A 25954-nucleotide genomic window follows, 5' to 3' on the forward strand; every position below is an offset into this window, starting at 1 on the left:
ACTTTGTTTCTGTTCGGTACATTGGCTTCCGGAAAAAAACGGAGTACGGGCTCATAGAAAGTCTCAGCCCGTACTCCGATACATTGGCTTTCTGGAAAAAGCCGAACAGAAACAAAGCGATTGAGCGCTCACATGAGCACTTCTGCTGCTTCGTCTTAGCAATCGGTGGGGGTCTCAGGGCTCGGACCTCCACCAATCAAAACGTCTAACGTGTCACTAGGACATGTCAGAAGTTTGTTGAACGTTTAGTTACCCTTTAATACTAAACGATTGTCACAAGCGTCCCCTTCAGCAAGAGCAGTTAATGCGCCATGTAAGACCACACGAGCTGCACACCCCTAATGCCGGCCCTGCGACTGACCTATACAAGTCCTGAGATCTCCATTTTGAGCGGCAGAGGGGACAGATAAGAGGCTCCCGGTTTCTCCGGCATTCCTCAGCCCCTAAAGTAAAGATAAAAACAGCATATTAGAAGGAGCACAATATAATATTAGTAATAAAAGCTTCTAAATGCGTCAGCATATCTGTTATTATGTTGGTCATGTGACCTTTTGCCATGATTTTCACGCAGTATTTAGTTGTTGACCCTTCTAGCACTTCCAACCTCCTTCACAATCCCTTAGCTGCCTTGTACGGATGGTGAGTGTGTTGTGCGTGATCGGTACCGGTGAAAAGCGGTGCCTGGTCGCAGTGTACTAGCCACCAACCCTCTATGTGTCGCTGTGCCATTTTAAATAGAGAGACATACTATTAATATTAAGAGCATAAAATAAGCCGCATGTATTTAAAAAAAAAAAAAAAAAAAGGGGGGACGTTTCTGGGCGCTTATTGTGGTTGTTCCACATCTATCGCTTAGCCTATGGATATTGCATAATTGTTTATGATGGGAATACCCTTTAAAGCTTTCTAGATGCCTCCCCCGCCACCCCATGCAGCAAGTGGGACTCATGACACTGCTACTAAATTTTCCCAAACTATACTTGACTCTCCACTAGATGGCGTTATCAGCACGCAGATTATACTTTCCCTGCGCAAGTTTCCTCCCATGCTTCAGAATCATACACCTCGGTTAAATGGCTGTCCAGGATCGGAACAACATGGCTGATCCGCTCCAAAAACAGCACCATACCTGTCCACAGGTTGTCTTTGGTATTGCAGCTCAGATTTATTCACTTTAATGGAGCAGAGCTGCAGTACCAGACAACCCATGGACAAGTGAGCAGCTGTGTTTTTATAATCCTGGGCAATCCCTTTAAATGACTGCCTAGTAGGTGTGTCAGTTAAGTAAATAAGAGTGACCCCATTGGGAATACATAATTTTACTAGTATGAGAGGAGGTTACACATTAAGTATTCATCAGTAACGCAGTTCACAGCCCGTTCTCTAATAGCGGCAAGTTTCTCGGTCAGCACCAGAGTGCGGGATTCCATCTTTATTAAAGGAGTCCCTATGATAACGGATAAATGATCCCTACAATGAACAAGGCAGCTACAGAGATTTTACATTGTGGGGAACACCACATTCCTATATACAGGGAGGTGGAATAGTTCCTCCATGTCACTGTCTTCATTATAGCAGACAGCTTGTCATTAAAGATCATGTCCAGCCTGGAAAATACTTTATTTCCTAACATAAATAGGTTAGAATTGATTGTTAATTTCTTACTATATCTTTCCAGAAGTTGCTCAGTTTTTCTGAAACAGAGCACCAAATCCCATGCATAGGCAGATTTACATGACAAAATGTCGCCTGCAGCTACTACTAGAGGGAGCTTTATTATAGAGCTGAATGTGTAACAAGTAGGCAGTGAGCTCCCCCTAGTGCTGACTGCAGGCAGCAGAATGTTATGTAATAAGTCCTTGGGAGCTGTATACATCAGTATGTAGTGAGCTCCGCCTAGTGGTGGCTGTAGGCAGCAGATTATTATGTAACTATGGGAGCTGTATATATATCTGTATGTAGTGAGCTCCCTCTAGTGGTGGATGCAAGCAGCAGAATTTTATCATAACTGTGTATCCAGGGGATTTGGTGCTCTGACCGCTATAAAGATATATTATGAAATTCCTCAATAGCACAGATTATTAAACCTAGAAACGGGTTATTAAAAAGGTGGAAATTCACTTTTCACAATTCAGTGGCCAGCAGGTGGTGTTCTTATGACAAAGCAGGTGCTCCAGGCAATAAACACACAGTGCAACTCCCTGGCCTGCCACTAGGGTGTGCAGTTTAATGGTGCAGACATGTGTATGTGCCTTAGTGTCATGCACAGGAGCACGTGACGTACAGATTGACATGCAGTGGTGGTGTAGCTTGTTTCTGCAGCCTTCTTCACATACAGTCAGGCTCTCCTCATCCAGCATGCCCAGCAAGCAGATTGGGCACATCTGTTCATCTTCGTCTTTTATGCTGCCAACAAAGAAAAGGAAACCGATAAATGACAAAGCCTCCAATCAGCAGCAATGCACAGAAAATAGAGAGCACCCCCCCTACTAAAATCAAAGATCTTCTTCGGTTTTCCTTTGGTCTTTGCCTCCTCATATTCTATTTAGGCTTATGCAACATCAAATGTATTTAAACTCTCCTAAAATGAAGCAACCTTGCATATAGTCTTATTTACAAATCTCCCACCGTTTGTGTTCGCAGCTCCAATGCAGACCTATGTACATACATAAGTCCGGAGTCATGCTCCCTTCCATCCGTCTCCTACTTCTTGCTAATCTGCTAAATAGGTGTAAGAAGTAAGGACGCTAGGAGATTAGAACGGCAAAATCAGACTACACAGAGTTTGTTTGTTGTCTGTTACCATGGTTACACAGATCTGCATTAGAGCTCTATACACAAAATGGTAGGAAATTTGTAATTAAAGCTAATTGCAAAGTTGCTTCCATTTTTATTTTTTTGAAGGTGGACATAAAGACAATCCCACCAGACTGCGAAACAGGCCGAGTTTATGCAAATTTGTAAGAAAAAAAAAAAAAAGTGTGGCTTAAGTCAGAAAGTATAAAGAGGAATAAAATCACTTCTTAGACAGTAGAATAGTATCGAGTAACACAAGTATAACAAACATTATCATGAGATAAGACAACTCCAGAAGTGAAGAACCACACAACATTGTCGCAGCGCTCCGGTACAAACCTGGTATCTGAACTAGATGTGGAAGTGGTGGATGAGGATGAGGTATGAGAATTTGACATGCGTGATACAAACTTCTGGATGGTGCTACGAGATGGAGCTTTGATCCTTGAGCTACGTCTACTGTGATATTTCTGGAACAAACTTTCAACCTAACAAAAAAGAAATATACATGAAAAACAAAAACAAAAAAAAAAAAACTATGCAGAGCAAAATCAGATGGAGGCTGAAACACGAGAAGGCCGCGGCAAAAGGCGAATGTGTGTGACACTCAAACACCAAATTAAAAAGAGAATGGTGCCGTAAGTGAGGAATGAAAACTATTCTAAATGTAGCAGAGCTGGAGGAACCATATGAGGCTGGGGTTCACATTTGCTTTAGAGGTTCAGTCACAAATGTCAGATTTGATTGGAAGACCACGGCAACAGCGATGAACCCCATTATGAGTCCATGGGGTCTGTTGGGCTACGCTGGTATTAGTCACTACGTCGTTTCTGCTGTTATAAGTCCCTCAAGGACATATTACAGCTCTGTTCTAGTTGTAGTACGGCACCTATAGAAGTGTATGGAGCCTTTTTGTATTCCCTGTATGCAGAGGATTTCATGTTTGTTTTTTGTAAGATTCCTTATGTTTCATTGAACAGCATATCGTTGGGAAGATTAAACTTCCAAAATACGCCCATAAAGTGGCACATCGATCCTATGGCTCCATCGCACGGCCTGGTGCTTGTATGAGGCCTGAAACCCAACAATGAAGATACAGGTAAAGACTGGAGTCCAGCAGCATATGCCGTGGAGGGCAGACTTGATCGTCATTTTTGGCGGTAGGGACCAGGGAAAGACAACCTTGCATGGGATTTGCTCTGGACATTGGTGGGAGTCCCGACTAAAGGACTACGGTCAGGGGTGGACATACCAGATCTGCAGCTGCACAGGTGCCCAGTAGGGAACATTGCTACCTTAACCCCTTGAGGATGCAGCCTAGTTTAGGCCTTCAGGGCACAGCAATTTTTTTTTCTATCTTCCCATTCCGAAGGCCATAACACTTGGATGAGGCGATGCCAAATGTATAGTTATGTAAAGTCTTTCATAGCTCACATATACCGGTGGGTTGTTAGCGAGATATAAGGGGTGAACGGATGATCCGTTGGATAGCAAGGAGCCCATATATATACCGCTCTCGGACAGGGACCCCTCTCCTTTATGTGTCCGCCCTAACTAACGTACACACCTATATACAATGTCCGGTGTGAGCACATACCTGTCTATAAACTTTATGACCCCTATGTAGTCCCTCCTAGTTCTTGCTCAACAGAAATCTCATTTTACACAGTTTGAATTTGCACAGCCTGCAAGTAATTATATACCAAGTTTCCAAACCTCCTTCCCATTCAGCACGGGGAGGGGGCTGATAATTGCCGTTGTTGCAATACAATCATTTCCTTGAAACAAGAAGTCAATTTGCATACTTCAAAATTCTTCAAGGTTTTCCTCCACAGCATTGTATCTGAAGGCTCCAGCTGAAAGACTCGTAGCATGACGAAGAGGAGATGGATACAGAACGTGCCTCTGCCGCAGCTGCAGGTCTAGAAGGAAGCAGAGTAATAATTATACGCCGTCCAAAAAAACCACAATGCTGCAAATCCAGGGGGGAAATGGGACTGTTCCTCTGTGGGCAAAAGCTGCAACGGTAAAAACACATGGTCTCAGGTCTACCATGTTGTAATAGATGTGACCGTCCATTATTGTGCCACCATCCAATCCATTACAACCAAAGAGATTCAGGCACATAGGAACGCGGATACTGCTCCCCATACTGTCCACAAGTGTGGGATTTGTGGCGAAAAATTTTGCTGCAAATCCAGCCCAGAGTCTGCACCAAATTTTCTGCTGCAGAGAAAAAGCGGTGTTAAAAAAAAAAAAAAAAAAAAAAAAAAAAAGGAGCGCCACTATATTCTCCTCCCCTGACATTCTTGTCGCAACGCATCCCTCGCCTTCTCCCGGTCCCTGTTCACACGGCCTCCTGCGATGAAGTTTCGTCACGAGACCACTGCAGCGGTCACGTGTCGACACGACACCACTGAAGGCCGAGTGTATAGATACCGGCAGTGGACGAGGGACACGTTGCCACAAGAACGGCAGCAATATAGTGCCTTTTTTATTTTAAGCTTGCAGAATTTTCTCATCCACTCCGCTACAGATCATCAGTCCACAAATCCGGACGAAAAATCTGCAGCAATTCCGCAACGCGTGAGCATAACCTAAGACCCATAAAATGGGTCAGAACAGAAGATCCAGTATGTAAACACCGGCAGTTCTGCTGAGCATGACGTCGCTTGTCTCAGGAGCTTCTGGCAGCGGCAGCAGCTCTGAGGTCCATGTATGAGATGAGTAATGTAGAACATCTACCTGCACACAGCCCCGCGGGGCACTCACTTACTCGCTGCTTTGTTTACACACATTGTCTTTTTCCCACGACTTGATGAAGCAAATAATTAAATCAGAATATGAAGCATGAAACCGACGACTTTCCCAAGGGAGAAAAATAAAAACCCGCAATGAACCCTCAAGGTGCCTCTATTGCGGTTCCATTTGTTCAGGTATCTTTGCTAGAGTCTAGAATAAACGGTGCACAAAAACAGGTCAAACCGTGTCAGACTCCTGTATCAGTGCAGCCGACTGTTTCTGCCATAACATGATAAAATGTTGCAGTATTACAGCAGTCTGAAAACGGCCTGTCTGTACTCAATGTCAAGCAGCAGCCGCAAAAGCACATACGATTTTAAGGTGTTTAAAGAGAGATTAAAAAACGGATTCAAATGAAACATTACCCTCTATAAATCCCTTGTAAGGTCACATTGAATATGGATTCAGTTTTGGACTTCACATCGTAAATAAATCATAAGAGAGTTGACAACTAGATTATAAATGAAAGGCAAGAAAACTCTGTCTTATACAACTTGGAAATGAGAGGTTAGATGGGAAACCTTGTGGGCACCCCAGTATAAATGCAGCATTTTCTATGACTTTGTGATTAAATAAAAAGTTACTTTACAAACCTGAGGTCCAATAAAAACTCTGTATTTATTATCCGGGCTGTCGCCTCCAATTAGAAAAGAATTGGGTCCTATTTGCTGCAGTAAATACAGTCTTGCTCGCATGACCTTGTTTACTCGACGACTGGTTTCCTCGGGACTGTAAGGTGAGAATCCATCAGGAGAAGGAGCCCTCCTAGGTGGCGTGACACGACCACTCTGAAACTGGAAGAAGCACAAGACGTTACCACGTGAATGAACGCCACGTAAGTGGGCTCTGCTTGTAGGGCCGCCGCTGATCCATCTAAACTGTTCAGAGTCTCTAGAAATCTTGGTGGCAACCCCAATGGGCACTGTTATGGGGGACATTCAAGTGGTTGTCCCATCAGGACAAACCCAGCCCATATTAGCGCATATGGACGTCATAAATAGGGATCCCCCTCTTGGGCACCCCCTCGAAGTGCCAGAACGAAGAGCCGCTCTGTAAGAGTGGCTACAATTCTGGCGGACCCGGCGTGTCCTTGCATTATATAAACGGCCATCCTATAACGGCTGCAGCTTCATCCGATTAGAACAGCTGATCATGAGGGCCCCAGCATTGAGATGCTCTGCAGGCCATTATGGCACGGGAGAGAAAATGTTGGAGTATCAGAGCACGTGGAGTGGTCTACATGGGGAGCGGGGCATATGTAACTTCTCCATACATTACTATGTCAGATACCGGGTCTGAAGAAACTTACAGGGACTGGAGACAATCCTCTCCTCCGCACTCCTGGAGACTCTGGCTTTGACTTTGAAGAACTAGAAGAGCTGCTGGGAGAAGGACTGCGCCTCCCCTTTAAGGTGTGTGCAGACCCATTCACCGTCCCCTCCACAGAGGAGTCCGATTTGGAAGCATCCGAGCCGTCAGCTTTCACTGGAATTGGTTTTACGACCTGCATCATCATCATAATAATAAAAAATAAAAAAAAAGGTCAAGAAATAGAACTAAAAAAAACTATACAAAATAAACACTACAACAGACCGCGCAAAACCTGCATCAGGTGGCAGAACATTATTGAACACTGCACAGATGACAATACCCCATGCTAAAAAGATGGCCTGTTTACATTCGCCAATATAAACTGCAAACATGGTGTGAATAGAGCCTAAGTTCACATATGTTTACCGCTCCTCCGTCAGAGGAAGAGAGGATGGAAAGTCTAAACGGAAAGCAACGGTTCCATTAGAATTACTATTGTTTTCAATGGTAATGCCTTTGCTTGTTTCAATTGCTTTCCGTTTGTCCCCGTACACTAGTTTTTTTTTTTTTACAGTAACTAAAAAGTTCTGCAGGCTGCACTTTTACTTCCGTCAAAAAAACGGAAACCTAGCGAACGGAAACAAACGGAAAGCAACTGAAACAAAAGAATTACCATTGAAACCAATGGTAATTCTAACGGCACCGTTGCTTTCCATTTAATCTTTCGATCCTCTCTTCCTCTGACGGAAAAGAGGTAAACGTAAGAACTGGACAGGGCCGAAAGAACTGGACAGGTAAAAAAAATAAATCTGATCCATCATTTGCGGCTAATCAAATGCCTATGGGTAATTTAAACCGTATGGAATTAGAAAATCAGGGGGGGGGGGGGAAGAGAAGAGGTCTGTTCACCAGAAACAGCGCCACTCATGTGCAAAGGTTGTGTGTTGTATTGCAGCTCAGTCACATTCACTTCAATGGAGCGAAGCTGCAATACCAGAAACAACCCATGGACAAGAGTGGCGCTGTTTCTGGTGATCAGAGGGCTTGTTTTAATCTCATACAGCCCCATACTTTCATTTAAGGATTTTTAATCCCCCAGTAAAGGTTCCGATTGGATGACTGCAAGCAGGGTTCTTGAAAAACAGTGCGGAATGGATACAGAAAGTAGGTTGGAAAATTGTACTACTTTTCATCACGCAAAGAAGGACCTTTGATGGAGGTGCGCACCTTGTCGCTGCACATTGGAGATGTGCGATAGTCCCTGCTGACCTAAGAGGGCACTGTGACTCCATGAAGAAAGAGGGAAGTGCGGACTTACCACAGGGCCTCGCCTGCTCCTCCTCTCCAGCCATTCGTGTTTCCAGGCGGGCATACATGTTGCCTTGAGTTTTTCCCTGATCATGCGTTCCTCCGGGCGGTCGTCCATTTTCTGCAGACCCCTGAGTGTTTCTTTATTCTCCATGTCACGGCTGCAGGAAGACAAAAACAAGGAGACACAAACCTTTAGAGAAGTGTCTATCCAGGACGTCCCGTGGTACAGCATATATCAGTCCATCCGCAGAGCTCCTCCACGCTCATATTACAATTACTGCCCCATTATTTCCAACTGGCTGGAGCGCGGCACGTATGCAGCACTCGCAAATATTTGCTTGTTTGCTTTTTAGAGCAGAAGTGCTGTGGGGCATTGTAGATGCTGGGAAGTAGAGGAGACCGAGCTCCAACTAAATCAATAATCTCGCACAAATAAACAGACGCGGATAATGCATCTCAGTCTGCTGGGGAAGTGGATACTTGACAAAACCTTCCCGAAAACCATTACAGCGCGCTCAGGAATCGCGACACCCAAACTAGTCAGACAGCACGTCCATTAGGAGGACCGAAGTGACCAGATCCAGCAGCCAGATCACATAGAACAAGAGACAGACACTTGTCATTCTGCAGACTGCACCGGCGGCCCATCAGAGCGGCCCAGGCCGCACCGGCGGCCCATCAGAGCGGCCCAGGCCGCACCGGCGGCCCATCAGAGCGGCCCAGGCCGCACCGGCGGCCCATCAGAGCGGCCCAGGCCGCACCCCATCAGAGCGGCCCAGGCCGCACCGGCGGCCCATGAGAGCGGCCCAGGCCGCACCAGCGGCCCATCAGAGCGGCCCAGAACGCACCAGCGGCCCATCAGAGCGGCACCAACGACACAGAGCGGCACCAACCTTACATGTCACTAGTTTCCAAAAGATCTTTGAAGTACTCAAATTCCTAGAGCTGTCCCTAACAATTGCCCCAGCTTTCCTACCCTCCTGAATAGCAAGTCCGTCCCTTTACGCAAGGATATATCCCGTCCTGCATATCACCGAGATCCAAGAGTGTGAGAATCAAAACTTTGCAGACATTAACATGGCCACCACTGCAGCTCCGGTTGTTGTCACTGCGCTACCCCAGGTACAGATACAATTTCCATTCAGCCATTTCTTAACTTGACAAAGATATATATATATTTTTTAAAAGATTAATATTGGGAGCTCAGCCGACACGCTGCAACATAACCACCACCCTGTACAAGTTACGCCCACGTTGCTGTGTATTGTAGGGTGTGCTGACTGCTGACACAGTATCTGAGCGGAGAGACAGTAAACCTATTGACAAAACCAAGTTATGTGCCCGATACGTCCTTGGTGGGGGGGGGGGGGGGGGGGGAGTCTATGTTAAAAAAAAAAACAGACCATTACGCACAATGACACCACCACAAAACCAGATTAAGCACAAGGAAAGCTGGGAGACTGCGAGGAGGAAAGAGCGGATAAGATCCAGCATATGGCAGGCAGCCCCATAACACTATCCTTCCTGGAGGGGGGAAAAAAAACCCTCGGAGAGAATCCCTCTCAATGAACAAGGACGGGAAACGGGATAAGAGCGGAGCTTTGTGAGGCCGCTATATGTTTCTGCTTGATCTCCACTGGTCTGTGCGCTGGCAGGCGCATGGGTCTTAAGGGAACCACAATACACAAATTTAGAATACGCAGAATATTAAAGATTTTTTTTTTTAATTAACTACAGGAACTTTTTATTTACCGGTATATTTTATCTTAAAGGGCCCTGGTGCAAAACCTGTATCAGGGGCCCCCCCCAATCACCACACGTCATTGATGGGACTAGTGTTATCTTACGCAAATTCCTGGAGTTATTGGCCAAACGTTGCGATTGCATCGGTGGAAACTACTGACCGAGAAAAATTTTATTTCACGTCTGATCCCTGTAGCGAGATACGCTCACGACTGCGCATCTACGGAGCCGTAATAGGGCGTCTATTCTTCCTCCGTATACCTTTCATTTCATACAGGACTATACGTAGGTGTTCGGACTAATTCAGCCGCAACATGCGCTTCTAGGAAGGTGTACGTGACAACTCCTACGCCATTATAGCTCCCATTAGGGTTGTCAGACAGCTTTCCTTGGCCCCTCCCATATTATAAAACGGCGAGATTTGTTCTTCCAGCCGTGGAAGATTTACTTTTTGTAATGACATTAGGGCTGTCCGTGTGTAGACGCAGCCGCCATTGTCACCATCAGTTGTCGACCAGAGACCGAACACTTCTGCTTTAACCCTTCAGTGAACATAATCCAGACCAAACCGCAAAATCGTCCGATCTTTTCCTGCAGTGAGGGGGACGACGTGTCGTCCCCTATTACTTCAATCCCTAGTGACGGAGGAATTAAGTGACATGTTATTAGCTGAAAGCCTCATGCAGCGCTCAAAAGAAGCGGCGCAAGAGTTAACGTCACAAAAAGTGAAATAGATAGCCTGGCGCTACTTCCTGTTTTTTTTTAAGGAGACTTTGTTTTCTTTCTTGTTCAGACTTCCTGCACTGAAAACACAGGGACAACAGCTGCGCAGTTCCTGTCAGCATGGCAGAACACAACTAAAGGAAGTGCTTCAGAGCTGCACACATTTGACAGTGTGCTGGATGGGGGGAGGGGGACAAAGTGGGCTACAGAGCGAGAGGCAGGAACATGGGCAGGCAAATATAGCTCAGAGCGGCACATAAAAGTGAACCCTTGAGGCCGACCTGATCCTATCTGACACATGACAGCCAGTCTGAACAAAGTCATCTATTCTGAACGCCAAAAATACCGAAACTGCTGTATCGGAGGCGAAGCAAAGCAGAACATCTCTACCAAGGCCAGAGCCACCAGTATACAGGAGAAGTACACGCAATATATCGATCCCTGCCACTTTAATGGATTCTGACCGATTATCTGCTCTTGTACATAGGACTTTACTTGCCGCTACTCTGATTGGTCCAATCAGATACTCCGAGTGAAGAGGCAGTTTAAGAGAGTATTGTTCAACCTCAACCATCTAAGGCTCTGTTCACACTGGCATTCAGCGCCTCTGGCAGAGATAGTCAGTTTTGACTGCAAGAGCGGTATGCAGAGCCATCCTTCCTGTCAAAACACTGAACACTCCGATGGGCCCCATTACAAGTCAATCTGGCAGAGTTTTAAAACGGAAGCCATGACGCCAATGTGAACATAGTCTAAAGGGGGGTAATTAAAAAATAATATTTTTTTCTGCTTACCCATAGCAACCAATCACAGTGCAGCTTTCATTTTTCCACAGCAGTTTAAAAAAAAATAAAAAAAATAGCAGAATTCTGATTGGCTGCTATGGGCAACAAGGCCAGTTTTATTGAATAAGGCCCTGCAGTTAAATTGTCCTGGTTACCCATAGCAACCAATCAAAGCTCAGCTTTCATTTCTTAAACGGCTGTAGAAAAACAAAAACCGAGCTCTGATCGGTTGCTCATAGCAACCAGGAGTTATTGTAAGAGTGAGATGAGGCCCAAAGTATTTTCTTTCAACAATTATATTTATTTAACCCCATAATGATTGCCCATATATTAAGGCTACTTCTGCAACAGCACCGTGGAAAGGCACCAGCCCGCCACGGGGGTCCAGTGACAGCCAGGCTCTTGCTCTAACAGGTGGGGTTGAAGTTTAACCCCCAAGATGCTGCAGTAAATAGCGACTACAGCATCTAAGTGGTTTCAGTGGGAGGAAGCTCCCACCGTCACCACCGAGACGCAATCGTGGGGTGCCGTTTCCATGACAACCGGGGACCTAATAGGCCCTGCCAGACAATACAGAAGTATGATAGTGTATTAGAATAGCGAACAATCGCATTGTAAAGTCCCACAGTGGGACTAGAAAAAAATATATAAAATAAAAATAGTTCAATAAAAAGGTACTAAATAAATCAAGGCTAAAGCCCAAGCTAAGAAAAATAAATGAAAAACCTACTTCATCCCCCCACTAACAAAATGCTTTGTGAAATTTAAACAAAAAAATAAAAGTTTGGTTAGATATGGATGCAGCAATTCCAACAAACTATGAAACCATTACGTTATGAGACACTGAACACTGCAAAAAAAAAAAGTCAGAATAGCTGTTTTATGTTCATTCTGCCTTTAAAAAAAATAAATTAAAAAAAATATAAGATGTATGAACCCCAAACTGGTGCCAAATGGTCAAAGGGTTAATTTTGGCCACTAAAACAATTCACCTGGCTTCTAAACTTTTTAATTTCGGAGCTGAAGGCGTCTCGGGGATTCTTTTTGGTCTGGAGCCCTGCTCAGGCTGCGTTTTACAATCCACATTTGTTGTGAAGAATACAAGTAGAGCAGGAACCATCCCCTCTCATGTGACAGGGCGCACAATTTATTTCCCTCCGCACAAAGGCCTTTTGTTTCCCTAATGCAGGTGGGAACGGTGCAGGATTTTCGATAATCTAACAAAATACAATGTCTTTCGTGAAAGACAGGTTGTGTCTGGGGATAACACAGGACTACGAACGGACCATACAGGACCCCACAGAGAAGGGGCTACGGATGGTGCTCCCGTAAATGCAGCATCATGGTGCGTCACAATGTCGATGCATCACACCATGCGCGTACAAATCTAAAGAAATATAAAATATAAGAGCAGACAAAATCCAGAGTTCTTAATAGCCTCTTTCGTGACACAAACATGTGTGACAGACACCGACCGAAGGCAGATATCTGAGGTAACACAATGTATAAAGAAGGAAACAGAGCCGCACTCACCGTATTAGACGTTCTCAAATGCTTTATTGCTCAAAAAACGAAGGGATATCTGAGGTAAAGTTTATCTGCCATGTTGGATTTTTCGGTCGTTGTCGTGTGCCCAGAGCAATAGAGGCCCAGACGAGGCCACAAATCAATTTGCAATTTTAATTTATGGGGTGGTCGAGAACGACAACCTTCACTAGTGATTTCACACGGCCATTTTCTATATGACTTATGTATGGCCTCATGCTCACGGCAGCAAGCGCCTGTATCAAGGCAACCAGCGTTCCGGCGACCGTCATATAAAGTTGTATGGCGGTAATGTATTACAAGCGCAACTAGGGGAAAAGATCTTGTAATACGCCAGCCGATGGAACATTGCAAAATAAATTTGAACGCCATGTACCCTCGTGAAGTAGAAAAGGGCACCATTGACTTTTACGGGTGCCATATTTCAGCTCCAAGTCCGTATGTAGCTACAACACGGTCATGAGCCTTACCAGAAGCCAAATGTGGTAATCACTATCTAGGCATTCCAGCGCCCATGGGGGTTGTCAACAGCTTTCCACCGATGGACGACTGATAAATCCACATTCTTATGAAGGTTTACATTTCAAATCGGGTAAATGTCAGTTCTGGCAACTCTGCCGTTATATTCATAAACCAGGAAGAACTGTGGGAGGACGCATTCAGATTTGGCGGAAAGTTTGTCCGCTACGTTGCACGTGCAGAGGCTACATAAATCCGATAGAAACTCGCCATATGAGGCAAGTTGCGAATTTGAAAATGTACAGAACGCAAATTAAAATTTGTGGTGATAGAGCACATATTTTATTGGAGAAACCTCATTTGATGCCATGAATCAGTCAGTGTACACTGCTCATGTGCGAATGACGGTCGCAGGATGGACAAAAGTCTCTACCATTTTTTAGGATTTCTTGAGAACTGAATTATGGCTCCATTACACGAAGAAATTATTGTACAGATTTTTGTATAATAGTTTAAACGCCCTGTGTAATAGCGTGCAGCGATCGAATAACGAATGATAGTCTGGTTTCTATGGCCCGCCACATCTATCTCAACGAGAGGTTATCGTTAGTCACCGCCACATCCCCTCGTCCCAAATCAGAAATCTTCAAGTTGTTAGCAGCTCAGAGATGGTGTGGGCGAACGAGCAAGAATTGCAGTAGCGACTGAAAAGCGGAAACCGTTAGCAACGATTGGAACATGTTCTAGAGCGTCTTTCGGATGCAAACTTGCTAAATCATCACTTGATTAAAAATACAGATTCATTCATTTCTATGAACACCTTCCCGTTTACTTACGGGTAAGTGTCCGAGCCGTAGAAATAACCCGCAATAAAAAAAAGACAGGTCCTATTTTTTTTAAATTTGGAGACCGTGCTCCTATACTTTGTAATGGGATGACAGTCCGTGGCCGTAATCACGGACCGTGCACGCGGCTACGTCCGTGTGCCTGAGCCTTGGATTGTCGTAGTGGCCAGGGAGTGACAGAAGGGCATTTTTTTTGTAGAATCAGGTTATACACAAAGCGATTTATATTGCCCACTATCATGCAACCTAAATCCTGCCCCACAGAAAAACAAAAAACCCACCCAATGAAACGTGTTCACAACAAGTGAGAACCTGACTTATTACAGAATCGCTCGTCCAGGATAAGAAAAAACATGGCCGCTTTCTTCCAGCAACAGCGCCACTCCTGTCCACAGGCTGCTTTGGGTATTGCGGTTTCATTAAATTTTAAGCTGCAATACAAGAAAACTTGTAGACAGGTGTAGCGCCATTTTGGGGAGAAAACGGTCATGTTTTTCTAGTCCTGGATAACCCTTTTAAAGGAAAGCTACTGTACCATGAATTCTAATTGACATGTTGATCGTGAAAAGACAGAACATGGGATCTGCAGGCGGTAAAGAGGTTAAGGCAGGACCTCAGACTTTAAATTGGCTCAAAAAAAATTACAAAAAATTGTTTGAAGTCGTCTTGAAACGTAACAAAGGATTTCTAATTGCAGGTGGTCAGGGCTTTACTGTTTGATCCTTTCTGTAGCGCTTAACTCATGCACTGCTTTTTAATCAGCCAGATCCATCAAGTCCTGCGGCCTGCGCTCACTCGTCGTTTCCCACCCCCTGACCTGCCTTTCGTCTTTCAAGCTTAAGACACACTACTAATCTCCAGTTTCCTCTTATGCTGCAGTCTTTTCAGAGATTTTCATTTGTGACCTTTGCAGCAGAAGACACTTACAAAAGGGCTTCCCCCTTATGTACAGGGGCACAAAAAGCCCATTCTTGCAAAGAAGTAATAAAAAAATACAAATTAAAAAAAAAAAAAAAAGGCTTGAAAAATACAGACCTTCCAATCTAAGCCTGCGCAGCCTCGCTTGGACCGCCAGGTGAAGAGAGAGAGAGAGAAAAAAAAAATGGAGTTCACGGCAGGGACACTAATAAAATTAGAGGAGACGAGGGGAAGAAAAGCGGATGGACCGTAAAACATCAACGTAATCGCTCGGCAAAAATTCTGTAAACATCAAAAGACGACAACGGTGGAACATCCCGGTATATTCCCCCGATATAAATATATTCATCACTTTCTGCAGGCTGGCACTACATGTACCAGGATATGCTTTACGGAGGGTCCCATAATATTTAGGGCATGTCCACACCGGTCAAGGCAAGTGGATCCGTAATTTAGTATTTTAAAATACTCATCCCAGCTATTTGGCGTTGATTTTTTTCTGTATCATGGGAATAGGTCATAAAATCATTCCGCAATAATTGGAGGGGGGGGGGGGGTATTCAAAATGTTATCTGTCATGGATTGTCAGAAGCTTTCACCCCATGCAATACATAGGGCAAAACATGTCACAATCCGCACATGCTGATTTATGCCGCATATTCGTAGCAAGATTCCGCTGCGGAAAATATCTGCCATGTCTCAAGTCTACATCCCGGCAGAACTGGTAAGATGGCAGCTGTGGAGGGATAAGGAATGAAATTATTCCACGTGAGGCTGTAATCTAGGAAAGAGGTTCCGCAGTTATTATAACGTTCACCCCATTTCAGTCTTACAGGCACAACATGAGCGGCTGCATCTCTCCAGTATAAGATCACCCATCTCTTCGCTTTCTAGTCCCCCTCCCGGCCCCCATTTTAGCAGGACAACCCATTTAAGTCTGCTGAGACTATTAGACTATGTTCACGCCATGTCACATAACCTGACAGTACATCACAAAAAGTCTGTATATATTGTACATTTATTTATTTCAGTTACTTATATAGCGCCAACATATTACGCAGCGCTGTACAGAGGTCCTTACTTACTGTCCCCATTGGGGCTCACAATCTAAATTCCCTATTGGTATGTTTTTGGGGTGTGGGAGGAAACCGAAGCACCCGGAGGAAACCCACGCAAACACAGGGAGAACATACAAACCCCATGCAGATGTTGACTGTGGTTGGATGAACCCAGGCCTCCAGCGCTGCAAGGCAATATTGCTAACCACTTAGCCACCGTGCTGCCCTCAGTATACTTTTTTGGGTTCCAGACAGAATGCCAACTACATTGGAAAACAGTGAAAATGGAGTCTTAGGTGGGTGCAGCAGCAGTCTGGTATTTGCAAGGGAACCTCACAGATGACATCATCAGGGGCTCTGTCTGATGTCACAGGCCCCAGTACCACAATTATCTGCAGTGAGCTTGTCAAATATTGTTAACGCGGCATGTGATGCGTCAGACAACCACCAGTACACCAGGAACCCAATACTGGGTGACGATGACTATAAGTGCTGCAATGGAGGCTACTCCGCAATAAATAGTGCCGCAATAAGGCTATCAAATACAAGCATGGAATTAAAACATGGCGACTTCAGTTTAGATGATATCTATAGCAGTAGGTATACGTATGAAGTAGATTTACAGTCATACCTTAGTGAGAGAGATGTCCCAGCAACCAACAGCAAATAGTAAGACGCCGCATACAACAAAGGCCATCATATCTGTCAGATTTTCCTTCCCTGGATCTTTATACACTTCAGGCCTTTCTCGGCTTCCTCTTTCAAGAGACTAGAAACGGACATAAATAGGATCATGTGACCGTTATGAAAGTAGTCACTTGACTCGAGAGAGGTCAACAGCAGGATTTCCCGCATGCATCAGCCACAGATCTATGTACTATTACTACTGGTCTCATCTTGCATGACGGATCTAGTTTGGTTTATTCCAATTTTAATCGCTTATGACTTTACTTCTTAAAAATGCTCAATGATTTCCAGCTCCCTAAAAACGGTCTCATTGTAGGGAAAAAGGAGCAGAGCTCCCTGTAATTGCGAAGAATCTCTGAAAATTAAAAAGGGATCTCCGCTTTGGATAATCCCAACTGGATAGAGGGGTCCCTGACAATATGCTGAGCTGGAACCTGCAGCGATCAGATATAATCTGTAGAGAAACTTGGCAGTAAGCGTCCAGTTTCCCTGCAGCGCCACCACAGGTAAAACAAAGTATTACATAGTGCCCATTCATATCAATGGGTTGTCTGTTTAATACAGGACAGGTCCTGCAGAGTGAGAGATGCTCTTTATATCCACTCTGGTCAGGAGATGAGCAACCTAAACAGAGGACCCCCCTCTCTTGACTGCTAAATATTACTTCTTAAAGCGGTTCTATACCAATATAAATATATGTTACATAGTGTCGCACATCAAGTGCTAATATTTTGTAATATATACTGTTATAATTCTGGCAGCAGCTGCTTTGTCTCCTGTATACAGAGCAGCTGTATCTATCGCTGAAACCTGTAGCAGTCAGGTCAGCAGCACTAAGGGTATGTTCACACGCACTGCTTTCAGACGTAATTTGGGCGTTTTACGCCTCGAATTACGCCTGAAAAAACGGCTCCATTACGCCTACAAACATCTGCCCATTGCTGTCAATGGGTTTTACGATGTTCTGTTCCCACGAGGTGTTATTTTACGCGTCGCTGTCAAAAGACGGCGCGTAAAAAGACGCCCGCGAAAAAGTGCATGTCACTTCTTGGGACGTTTGAGCCGTTTTTCATTGACTCCATTGAAAAACAGCTCCAATAAAGTCCGTAAAACATGCCGCAAAAACGTGTGAAAGTCAGGAGCTGTTTTTCGCCTGAAGACAGCGCCGTATTTTCAGACGTAAATTTGCTAAGCCGTGTGAACATACCCTTACTGGTTCAGCGACAGCGGGTCTTGCGCATATAAAATATTAAATCATTATAATCCAGACTCAAATGCTAAGATAAACCAACGCGTTTCAAAGCCTTCACTATTCAACATCATGAAGGTACAAAATACCCCGAGAGCCAGTAACGTCAGGTCAATGACGTCTCACGATACAGAACAAGGGCTCAAATTTATCAGTCTTCTGTTAGAAATCCCTTGACGGCTGTCCTCACAGATCACTGTCCCAAAATACCTGCCAGGGCTAGAAATCCCTACAGTGGCGTCTGTTCGGTTGTACGTGTTTATAGTCGCCATTAACACTTGCAGGTCAACCGGCTTTCAAGGAGTCTTAAATGAGGTGGTGGGCCGTGTATGTATTTTACCTCGGCTTTCCAATGCGGTTATAACAAGTGAAACACTACCGCCGCTCTAAACCTTACCGGGACTGGTGATTTTCTGCGATTGAGGAGAAACGTTCTATGAAGTCAACAGAAATTCTGGACAATAATGTGTATGGAAAGTCCTCCCGGCAAGCAGAAGGCCCAAAAACCTTAGCTTTGAATTTCAAAGCGCATTTTTTTTTGCCAAGACTTATGCGAAAATCGCATAAAAAAATAAATAAATCACCATATAATATGGTGTCTGATGTCTTAGGCCTGTGGGCATAGGCCATAAAAGCTCCACATGTACAAGACTCCGAGCTCCCTCAGTCACCCGGATTAATAATGATCAGGCCAGCTTCACGTTCCTGAGAACAGTCATTCACTGCGCCACTTGCACCCCAATGGCTGAAAATTTAGACCATGAACCCAAGAAGGGGTAAAAGGCCGAGACAAGTAGTTGGTTTTCCTCAAGAAAGTCCACAAAAGGGGGTTGACCCACCAGGTTTTTTCCCAGCCACATACATGCATATATTAAAAATGCACACTAACTGCGTATTCACCCATCTCCAACTGCTAAAAAGGTACCCCTGCGGCACGGTAACCAGGGGTGTAGATATAGGGGTGCAGTGGAAGCAGTTGCACACGGGCTCCAAAGGACCCTGCGCTTCATAGGTAGACACCAGTATTAAAAATGGCAAATGGTAGGCGAGGGGCCCCGTTACAGATTTTGCATTGGGGCCCAAGAGCTTCAGGTTACACCACTGACTGTAAAGCCTGGTTCACACGGTGCTAAAAAAAAAACCACACGACACGCATAACGTGTCAAACAGTTGCGCTTTTGTAAAGCACTTTATAAAATACAGGCATTTGACGCTTTTTTTGGTGCGGAATGAAGACTCCCATTGACTATGGGAATTAGGCGCATTTTACGCACCAGAGTTGAACTGATGCGATTTTATTCAAGGTTTTTTTTGTAAAAGGCATAAAAAAAAAAACCACGTCGTATGCACCAACAATACGCTTTCCCATGGATGTCAATGGTAAGCTTAAATAATGCGCTTTTGATGTGTCTTTTGGCGCGTAAAATACGACAAATACACACTGTGTGAACAGAGCCTGGCACTCGCAATAGTCAGGTGGCAGAATGGGTGGGCAAGCACTTGAGACCACATGACTTCCCCGCTGCCAAACTGAAAACTACATTTCCCAGTGTACCCTGCTCTCTCGTGTGTAAGACACGCACAGACCGTCAGCCAGCCGGGCCTCTATGTAAAGGACACACAGCCGGCGGTGCACCCTGTGCAACGAATGCAGCCGAGCAACCGGAAAATATAGCAGACGGCAGGAGGAGCTGGAGCTACCGGGCAAGCGCTGGTAAACTGCAGAGAGAACAGCAAAACTGAGAATGCACCGTCTTACTGCGCAGGGAGAATCGAACCGCTATACTGAAATAGCGGAGAAGTACGCATGCTCGTCCTGTTAGAAGGACTACTAAGGGACGTAACCAGGGTCAACCAAGTAAAAAAACAAAATCAGGATTGGGGGGGGGGGGGGGGGGGTTTGGGGAGTCATATCTTTAGACACATCTACTTTTAATAATTGACACCATTTGCAAATACTACAAATTTTTTATAACTGGTACAATGGGGCGTAAAACGTGATGTTAGGAATACCCCTTTAAGGTTAAAAAGCAAATAGGAGCCTTTTCCAGCTCGCCGACCATATTCTGCGCTGGATCACAGCCGTACACATTTCTTTGTGACTTGTGATATGTGACACAGCTCCTCTATTGCCCCAGTTGAATCTCGAGCCCGGAAAAAAATTAAATAAAAATGGTTTACAAGGTTTGGTGAAATTCCACACTGCGCTCCATATTTCCACAGGAGATGCCGTCCTCAGGAGGTTTCTAAGAAGGGCAAACATGGAACTTTTCTAGACGTCACGTGATTATTAGCGGGGCCTCTGCTGGCGGTCTCTCTCGGTATACAGTGGAAGGACTTGCATGACTTCACACGAGGAACTTGGTTAATATTTAGATGGTCAGTGTCAAGCCCACAGTGCGGATGAAAATCACTCACACCATGTGCCTATACTGTCTTATCCGTCCTATAGCGACACCATTACACTGGGGTCATCCGCCAGGTCACTGGTTGGCACTGTATTCTGCTGATGGGTAGCAGGAGAAGATGTTGGGAGTAGGAAATACTCCATTTCCCTGCAGTTCTGGTAGAATTCGGAAACATTAGGGAACGGTAGAGGCTGCGGCGGGTTGTTAGATGACATTTCCCCACACTTGGGAGACTTTCTTCTTCGGAGTCCTGTACGGAGGTCACGCCAGTCACACACCCTTCCACGCCAGTTGACAGAACAAGAAGCTAAAAGACTTGGGAAGTCACATGTTTTGAGCAAAGGACAACGTTCTGTTGCTTTGCGAGGACATGTCTCGCCGGCGCACGATCCAACATCAACATAACCGACTGTACAGCCGTCTCCAAACCTTCATGGAAAGTGAATTCTATTAGTTCACGTATCATTGAAATTCAAGTCCTTATCTAAACGGAAGGAAAAAACACTTATCCCAGTATCTATAGGAGATACTTTATATACGGGAGGCATGAAAAGCTTACAAAGTTCTTAAAGGGAACCCGCTCCCAATTAAACAAAATTACTGGGAACTTTAGGAGACCAATAGACAAGAACTCTAAGGGTATGTGCACACAGCGTGTTTTTTGCCAAGTAGAAAAATCGGACTCAAAATTACTCATGCACACGAACGTGGTTTTGCGGCCGCAATTCCCCCGAAAATCCACGGGAGAATTACGGCCCCATTCATTCCTATGGGGCCATGCACACGACAGTGGTTTTCACGGTCCGTGCATGGCCCCGGAGTCCGGACCACAGAAAGAACGGGCAAGCCTTATTACGACCGCGTTCTGCGGTCCAGGCTCATTGAAAATAATGGTCTCGGCCATGTGCACAGCCCGTGATTTTCGGGCGGCTTGCAGCTGTCACTCTCTAGCTGACCGACCACAACCGTGCACATGGCTACGGTCGTGTGCATGAGTCCTTAGGTGTCTTGTCAATTATTTTTTAATTAGGCAAATGAAAAAAAACACAAAAACCGCTCCGAACGAACGGTGCTTTTTACACCCCCAATTGATTTTAAAGGAGGTTGAGAGGCAAATACCGCTCCAAGATAGAGCAGGACACGTTTTTTCCACCAGCAAAAACCAATTGAAATCAATGGAGGGAGATTTGGGCCGTTTTTCGGCATTGATTCAGACACGGTTTCGCAATCAAAATCAGCATTAAACAAAACAAAAACAGTTGGATCGGAGACTAAGGCTTTGTACCAATAGGCAGGATACGTTGCAAATTTTCGACAACTGAAAATCTGCAGCAGAATCTCAAAAAAAACGCAGGTAAATCAGTCGAAGAAATCTGCAAATAGTGCATTTTTTTTCTACGAAAACGCATTGCAGCTGTGAAAATTATTTCAGACTATCCGCAGCAATTTCACCATTGGATTTACTGTCAAGCATTTTGTGCACCTGCGGATTTACATCTGTTTTTACTGCATTTCCACGGCGTCAACGACGTACAAACTACAACTTGCGTAGTGCAGAGTTTTTCCTCCATTCAATGCTCTGGCCCTCACACGCGGCATTTCTCGCAGAATATGCAGCACAATTGGAGATACAGCGGATATGAAAGTTGCACTGCTGTACACGTTCCGCATTTTTCCCCCCCGCAACGTGGGACAGATTTGCAGAAATCTCCTCCACTTTGCTGCCACTGTAAAGGCTGCGGACTTTGCGAACAGTATTCCATCGCTGCGGATTTCCGGCGCAGATGGCATGCAGATTCTCACGAGAATTCGTCCCATTGAGGTAATCTGCAGGTTTCGGCAGGGAATCCTTGCCAATAAATGAACAGACTGTGGTTTTTAAAATCCCCAGTTGGTCGTTATTCCGTGTGAACATTTTTTCGGAGCATATAAAATTCCCCATTGCCATGCATTGCTAGTGGAGAACTTTGGGATTGTGTCAGGCGCAGAATCCACACCCCAAATCTGACCTGGCTCAACGCTAATAATGTCCCGGCTGCATTAAGAATAGACATGACTGACAAATTTTGGTCCAAGTACAGGCTGCCCTCGTCTACCAGGATTACCGCCTTTATATTTGTATTTCATAGCCCATGATGCCAACATTGCCAAACAAGGCCATGGTTTAACATGAAGGCAGCATGAGCTGACTGTTCCCAGACATGTGTCTTTTTATGAACGGCTGTAAATATCCTAAATCAGTACTTGCCTATTTTTTCCTTCCGACTATACAGCGCTGCTGCTCCGGTTGTCACCACAGCGTTGGTTTACATGCGGGCAGAATGTGAACGCTGCAGCCAATTTGAGGGCTCAGCGGTAATGGGTCATATATCTGGCATCATTGTGCCAATCGCTGAGCGCTCATGCCAGGAATACAACACATGACAGCGGTGCCGCCCTGATTGGCTGCAGCTGTCAGATGAGGCCCGCATGTAAACAGGACAAGCACCGCTGGATCGCAAGGGTATAAAATAGATTAGGATTTTTTTTTTTATTTTAGGACATTTGCCGCCATAAGCAAAATACGTTGACAACCCGGATAACCTCTTTAATGCTATTAAAATTTGTGCCCAGTATGTCGGAGGTGGTGACATGTATAGCTGGCGGCAACGTCACTTGGTGGCACAGTTGTTTGCCACCATTTGTCACGCTGAGACTACCGCTTTAATGTACAATGACAATTCATGCAACTTTCTAATATACACCGTCTTTTAGTTCTTCACTTGTGGCTGAAAACTAAACTTGACTCAATACAGCTGGGACTTTGCTACAATGCATCTGGCCTATGTGATCCACCGGAACGGAGACTAAGTCGGGATTGTATTACATCTAAAAAATCATTTTCCTTAGAAGAATAAAAGCTGCATGATCATAGCGGCAGAGACGACATTAGTCTGTCATGTGACCTAAAATGTGACCAGATTTTCTGGACGGCTATAAAGTGCCCCGGAGCTTCCCCTATACAGACTGCAGGGCCTATATTGACTGCATGGTTTACTGGCAAGTCATAAGTTTGTGCACAGAGTCCGACACCACAATAATCATAAGACTTGTGCATTTCTGGAAAGTCAAAAACTTTCATGTGAGATTTAGGCTACGTTCAGATGAGCGTAGGCAACCTCAGACGCGAAAACCTGCAGTTTTTCTCGTTAGATGCACCCGTGCGGGTCGCTTTATCAGGGACCTCTTAGACTAGAGTCTATAGAGGGATGCGTGAAACGCAAGAAAATAGGACATCCTATTTTTCCATGGACCCGTCACATGCTCCGTTGAAACGGTTGTGTGAACGGCCCAGTTGAAATACGTGTCCGTGACCGCCGTTGTTTTGTGCCTCTGACAACACTGCCAGTCTATCTATCCTAAAAACCCATAGCACGGATTTAATTACCATTATGGCTCCCCTAGTGCAATCCTACTGGCACCTTCACAGCTGTATTACTGGGCATGACCAGAGCGGAACACGAGCTCTGTAAACACGTCTTAAAGGGGCTATTCCACATTCACAACCCCTTTCCATATACCCTATTAGGACATATGGGTGTTATAGAGGGGTGCCCTACATGGGATCTCCCCGACACTGCCATGGCATTCGCTACAAGGATGCAACGTGCCCATGTTTTACCATTCACTTGGGTGCCACATTTTCCTCATAGGGTTTGAGAAACAAATACAGTGAAAGCGGAGGTCTGGCTGCTACAGGCAACAAGGCATGTTTTTTTGGACAGTTTTCATAGCCCATGAGGCCCATTACTGTTGCTATGCACAATGGGGGAGACGTAGTCAAACTGATGCAAAGGAAAAGTGCTGCAGTTGTCCATAGCAACCAATCAGATTCAAGCTTTTATTGTTCAGAGGAGCTTAGGAAAACTAAAGCAGTAACCTGATTGGTTGCTATGGGCAACTGTTTTACTTTTCCTTCGCACTGGTTTTGTTTAATCTTCCTGAATGTCGTCAATCAATCATGTCGTCTAATGCCGGCAGTGGTTTATCTACCAGGGGGAACAACAAAATCTGAAATCTAATGTAGCAATTACGAGACCGAGTCGGACCCCAGAAGTCGTTGGTTTCACCCAACATCTAATGTTATTCTAAACTAAAAACGGGGGGAGATATATCAAAACTGGTGTAAAGAAAAAGTGGAGTTGTTGTCTACGCCAACCAACCAGATTGCTGCTTTCATTTCCCAAAGGGCCTCTGACAAATGAGGTGAAATCAGATTGGTTGCCATGGGTAACTACTCGAATTTTCCTTTGCACTAGTATGGATAGGTCTCCTCCCGTGGCTCGCTTTTGTCATGCAGTTTATGCCATTTTGGCCTGTGAATCGTGAAAACGATTTGCGACTAGCTGTCAATTTAGGAAAATGACAAGAAAAGCGTGCGGTCCCCAAGGACACAGTTTTAGGGCTTATTCACGCGAACGTTTAGTACGACCGCGTGGCGGCCGTAAAACAACGGATCGTGTAAAGGGTCCGTTGAAAAACTAGAAGATGACCTATTTTCTTACGTTTTCACGAAACCTCCGGTGACTCAAGTCTATGGGGATCCGTGAAAACAGGTCCCACACGGGTGAAACGGACGTGAAAAACTGCAGTTTCTCGCGTCAGAGTTTCCCCACGTTCATGTGAATAAGCCCTTAGTCAACTTTATTACATATATAATAATCCTGATAACCGCACTCATTTTTCACCTGCTCATAGCAGATGTAGTTAGAGGTCTGCCTGTCCAACAGACCAAAAAACACAAAATCTATTAATTTGCGGGCACCTTTGCACCTGAATCCGTTAGATCTGTGGCACTGACGGGTTCAGTCTCTGACACGCAGAATCCACCGGTTATCAATCACATCTAGACGTACAAACTTCGATGTGAAACGTAACAGCTCGATGAGCCACGCAGGACCCGCTGACACTAAACCCGTCAGTGCCGCTGACCTGACGTAGCCAGCGCTGTAAATATAACTTTGAGGCGATGGGTGATAGAGACAGCGGAGAAGGCACCCTGCCAGCATGGAAACCACTTCCTTGCAAATGAGTGACCCCTGGTTTTATAAATAGTGGGGCACCTAGTTTCCCCCCAACTAAGGCGTCATGCACACGACCGTGTTTTTGCGTCCGCAAATCCACGGGTTAATTGCGGACCCATTCATTTCTATGTGGCCATACCCACTATCCGTGTTTTCACCGCTCTCCGCATGTCCGCACATCCGTGCCGCAGAAACTCCGGACATGTCTTATTACGGGCCGCAAATGCGCTGCGGACATGCCAATAGAAGTC

General features: G+C 45.1%; 1 protein-coding gene across 1 annotated transcript in view; it reads right to left on the reverse strand.

Moving 5' to 3' along the window:
- Positions 1–25954, reverse strand: part of MAP3K1 (mitogen-activated protein kinase kinase kinase 1) — a 49246-nt gene that overhangs the window by 13056 nt on the left and 10236 nt on the right. Inside the window, exons 2-8 of the mRNA XM_075842430.1 lie at positions 8228–8378; positions 6908–7102; positions 6192–6392; positions 4602–4718; positions 3136–3284; positions 2285–2406; positions 362–443 (exon numbers count right to left, since the gene is read on the reverse strand). Of these exons, the coding sequence (XP_075698545.1) occupies positions 362–443; positions 2285–2406; positions 3136–3284; positions 4602–4718; positions 6192–6392; positions 6908–7102; positions 8228–8378 (1017 nt within the window). The remainder of the gene's footprint in view (positions 1–361; positions 444–2284; positions 2407–3135; positions 3285–4601; positions 4719–6191; positions 6393–6907; positions 7103–8227; positions 8379–25954) is intronic.

This window comes from Rhinoderma darwinii, chromosome 1 (assembly GCF_050947455.1).
Source record: "Rhinoderma darwinii isolate aRhiDar2 chromosome 1, aRhiDar2.hap1, whole genome shotgun sequence".
Classification (NCBI taxonomy): Eukaryota; Metazoa; Chordata; class Amphibia; order Anura; family Rhinodermatidae; genus Rhinoderma; species Rhinoderma darwinii.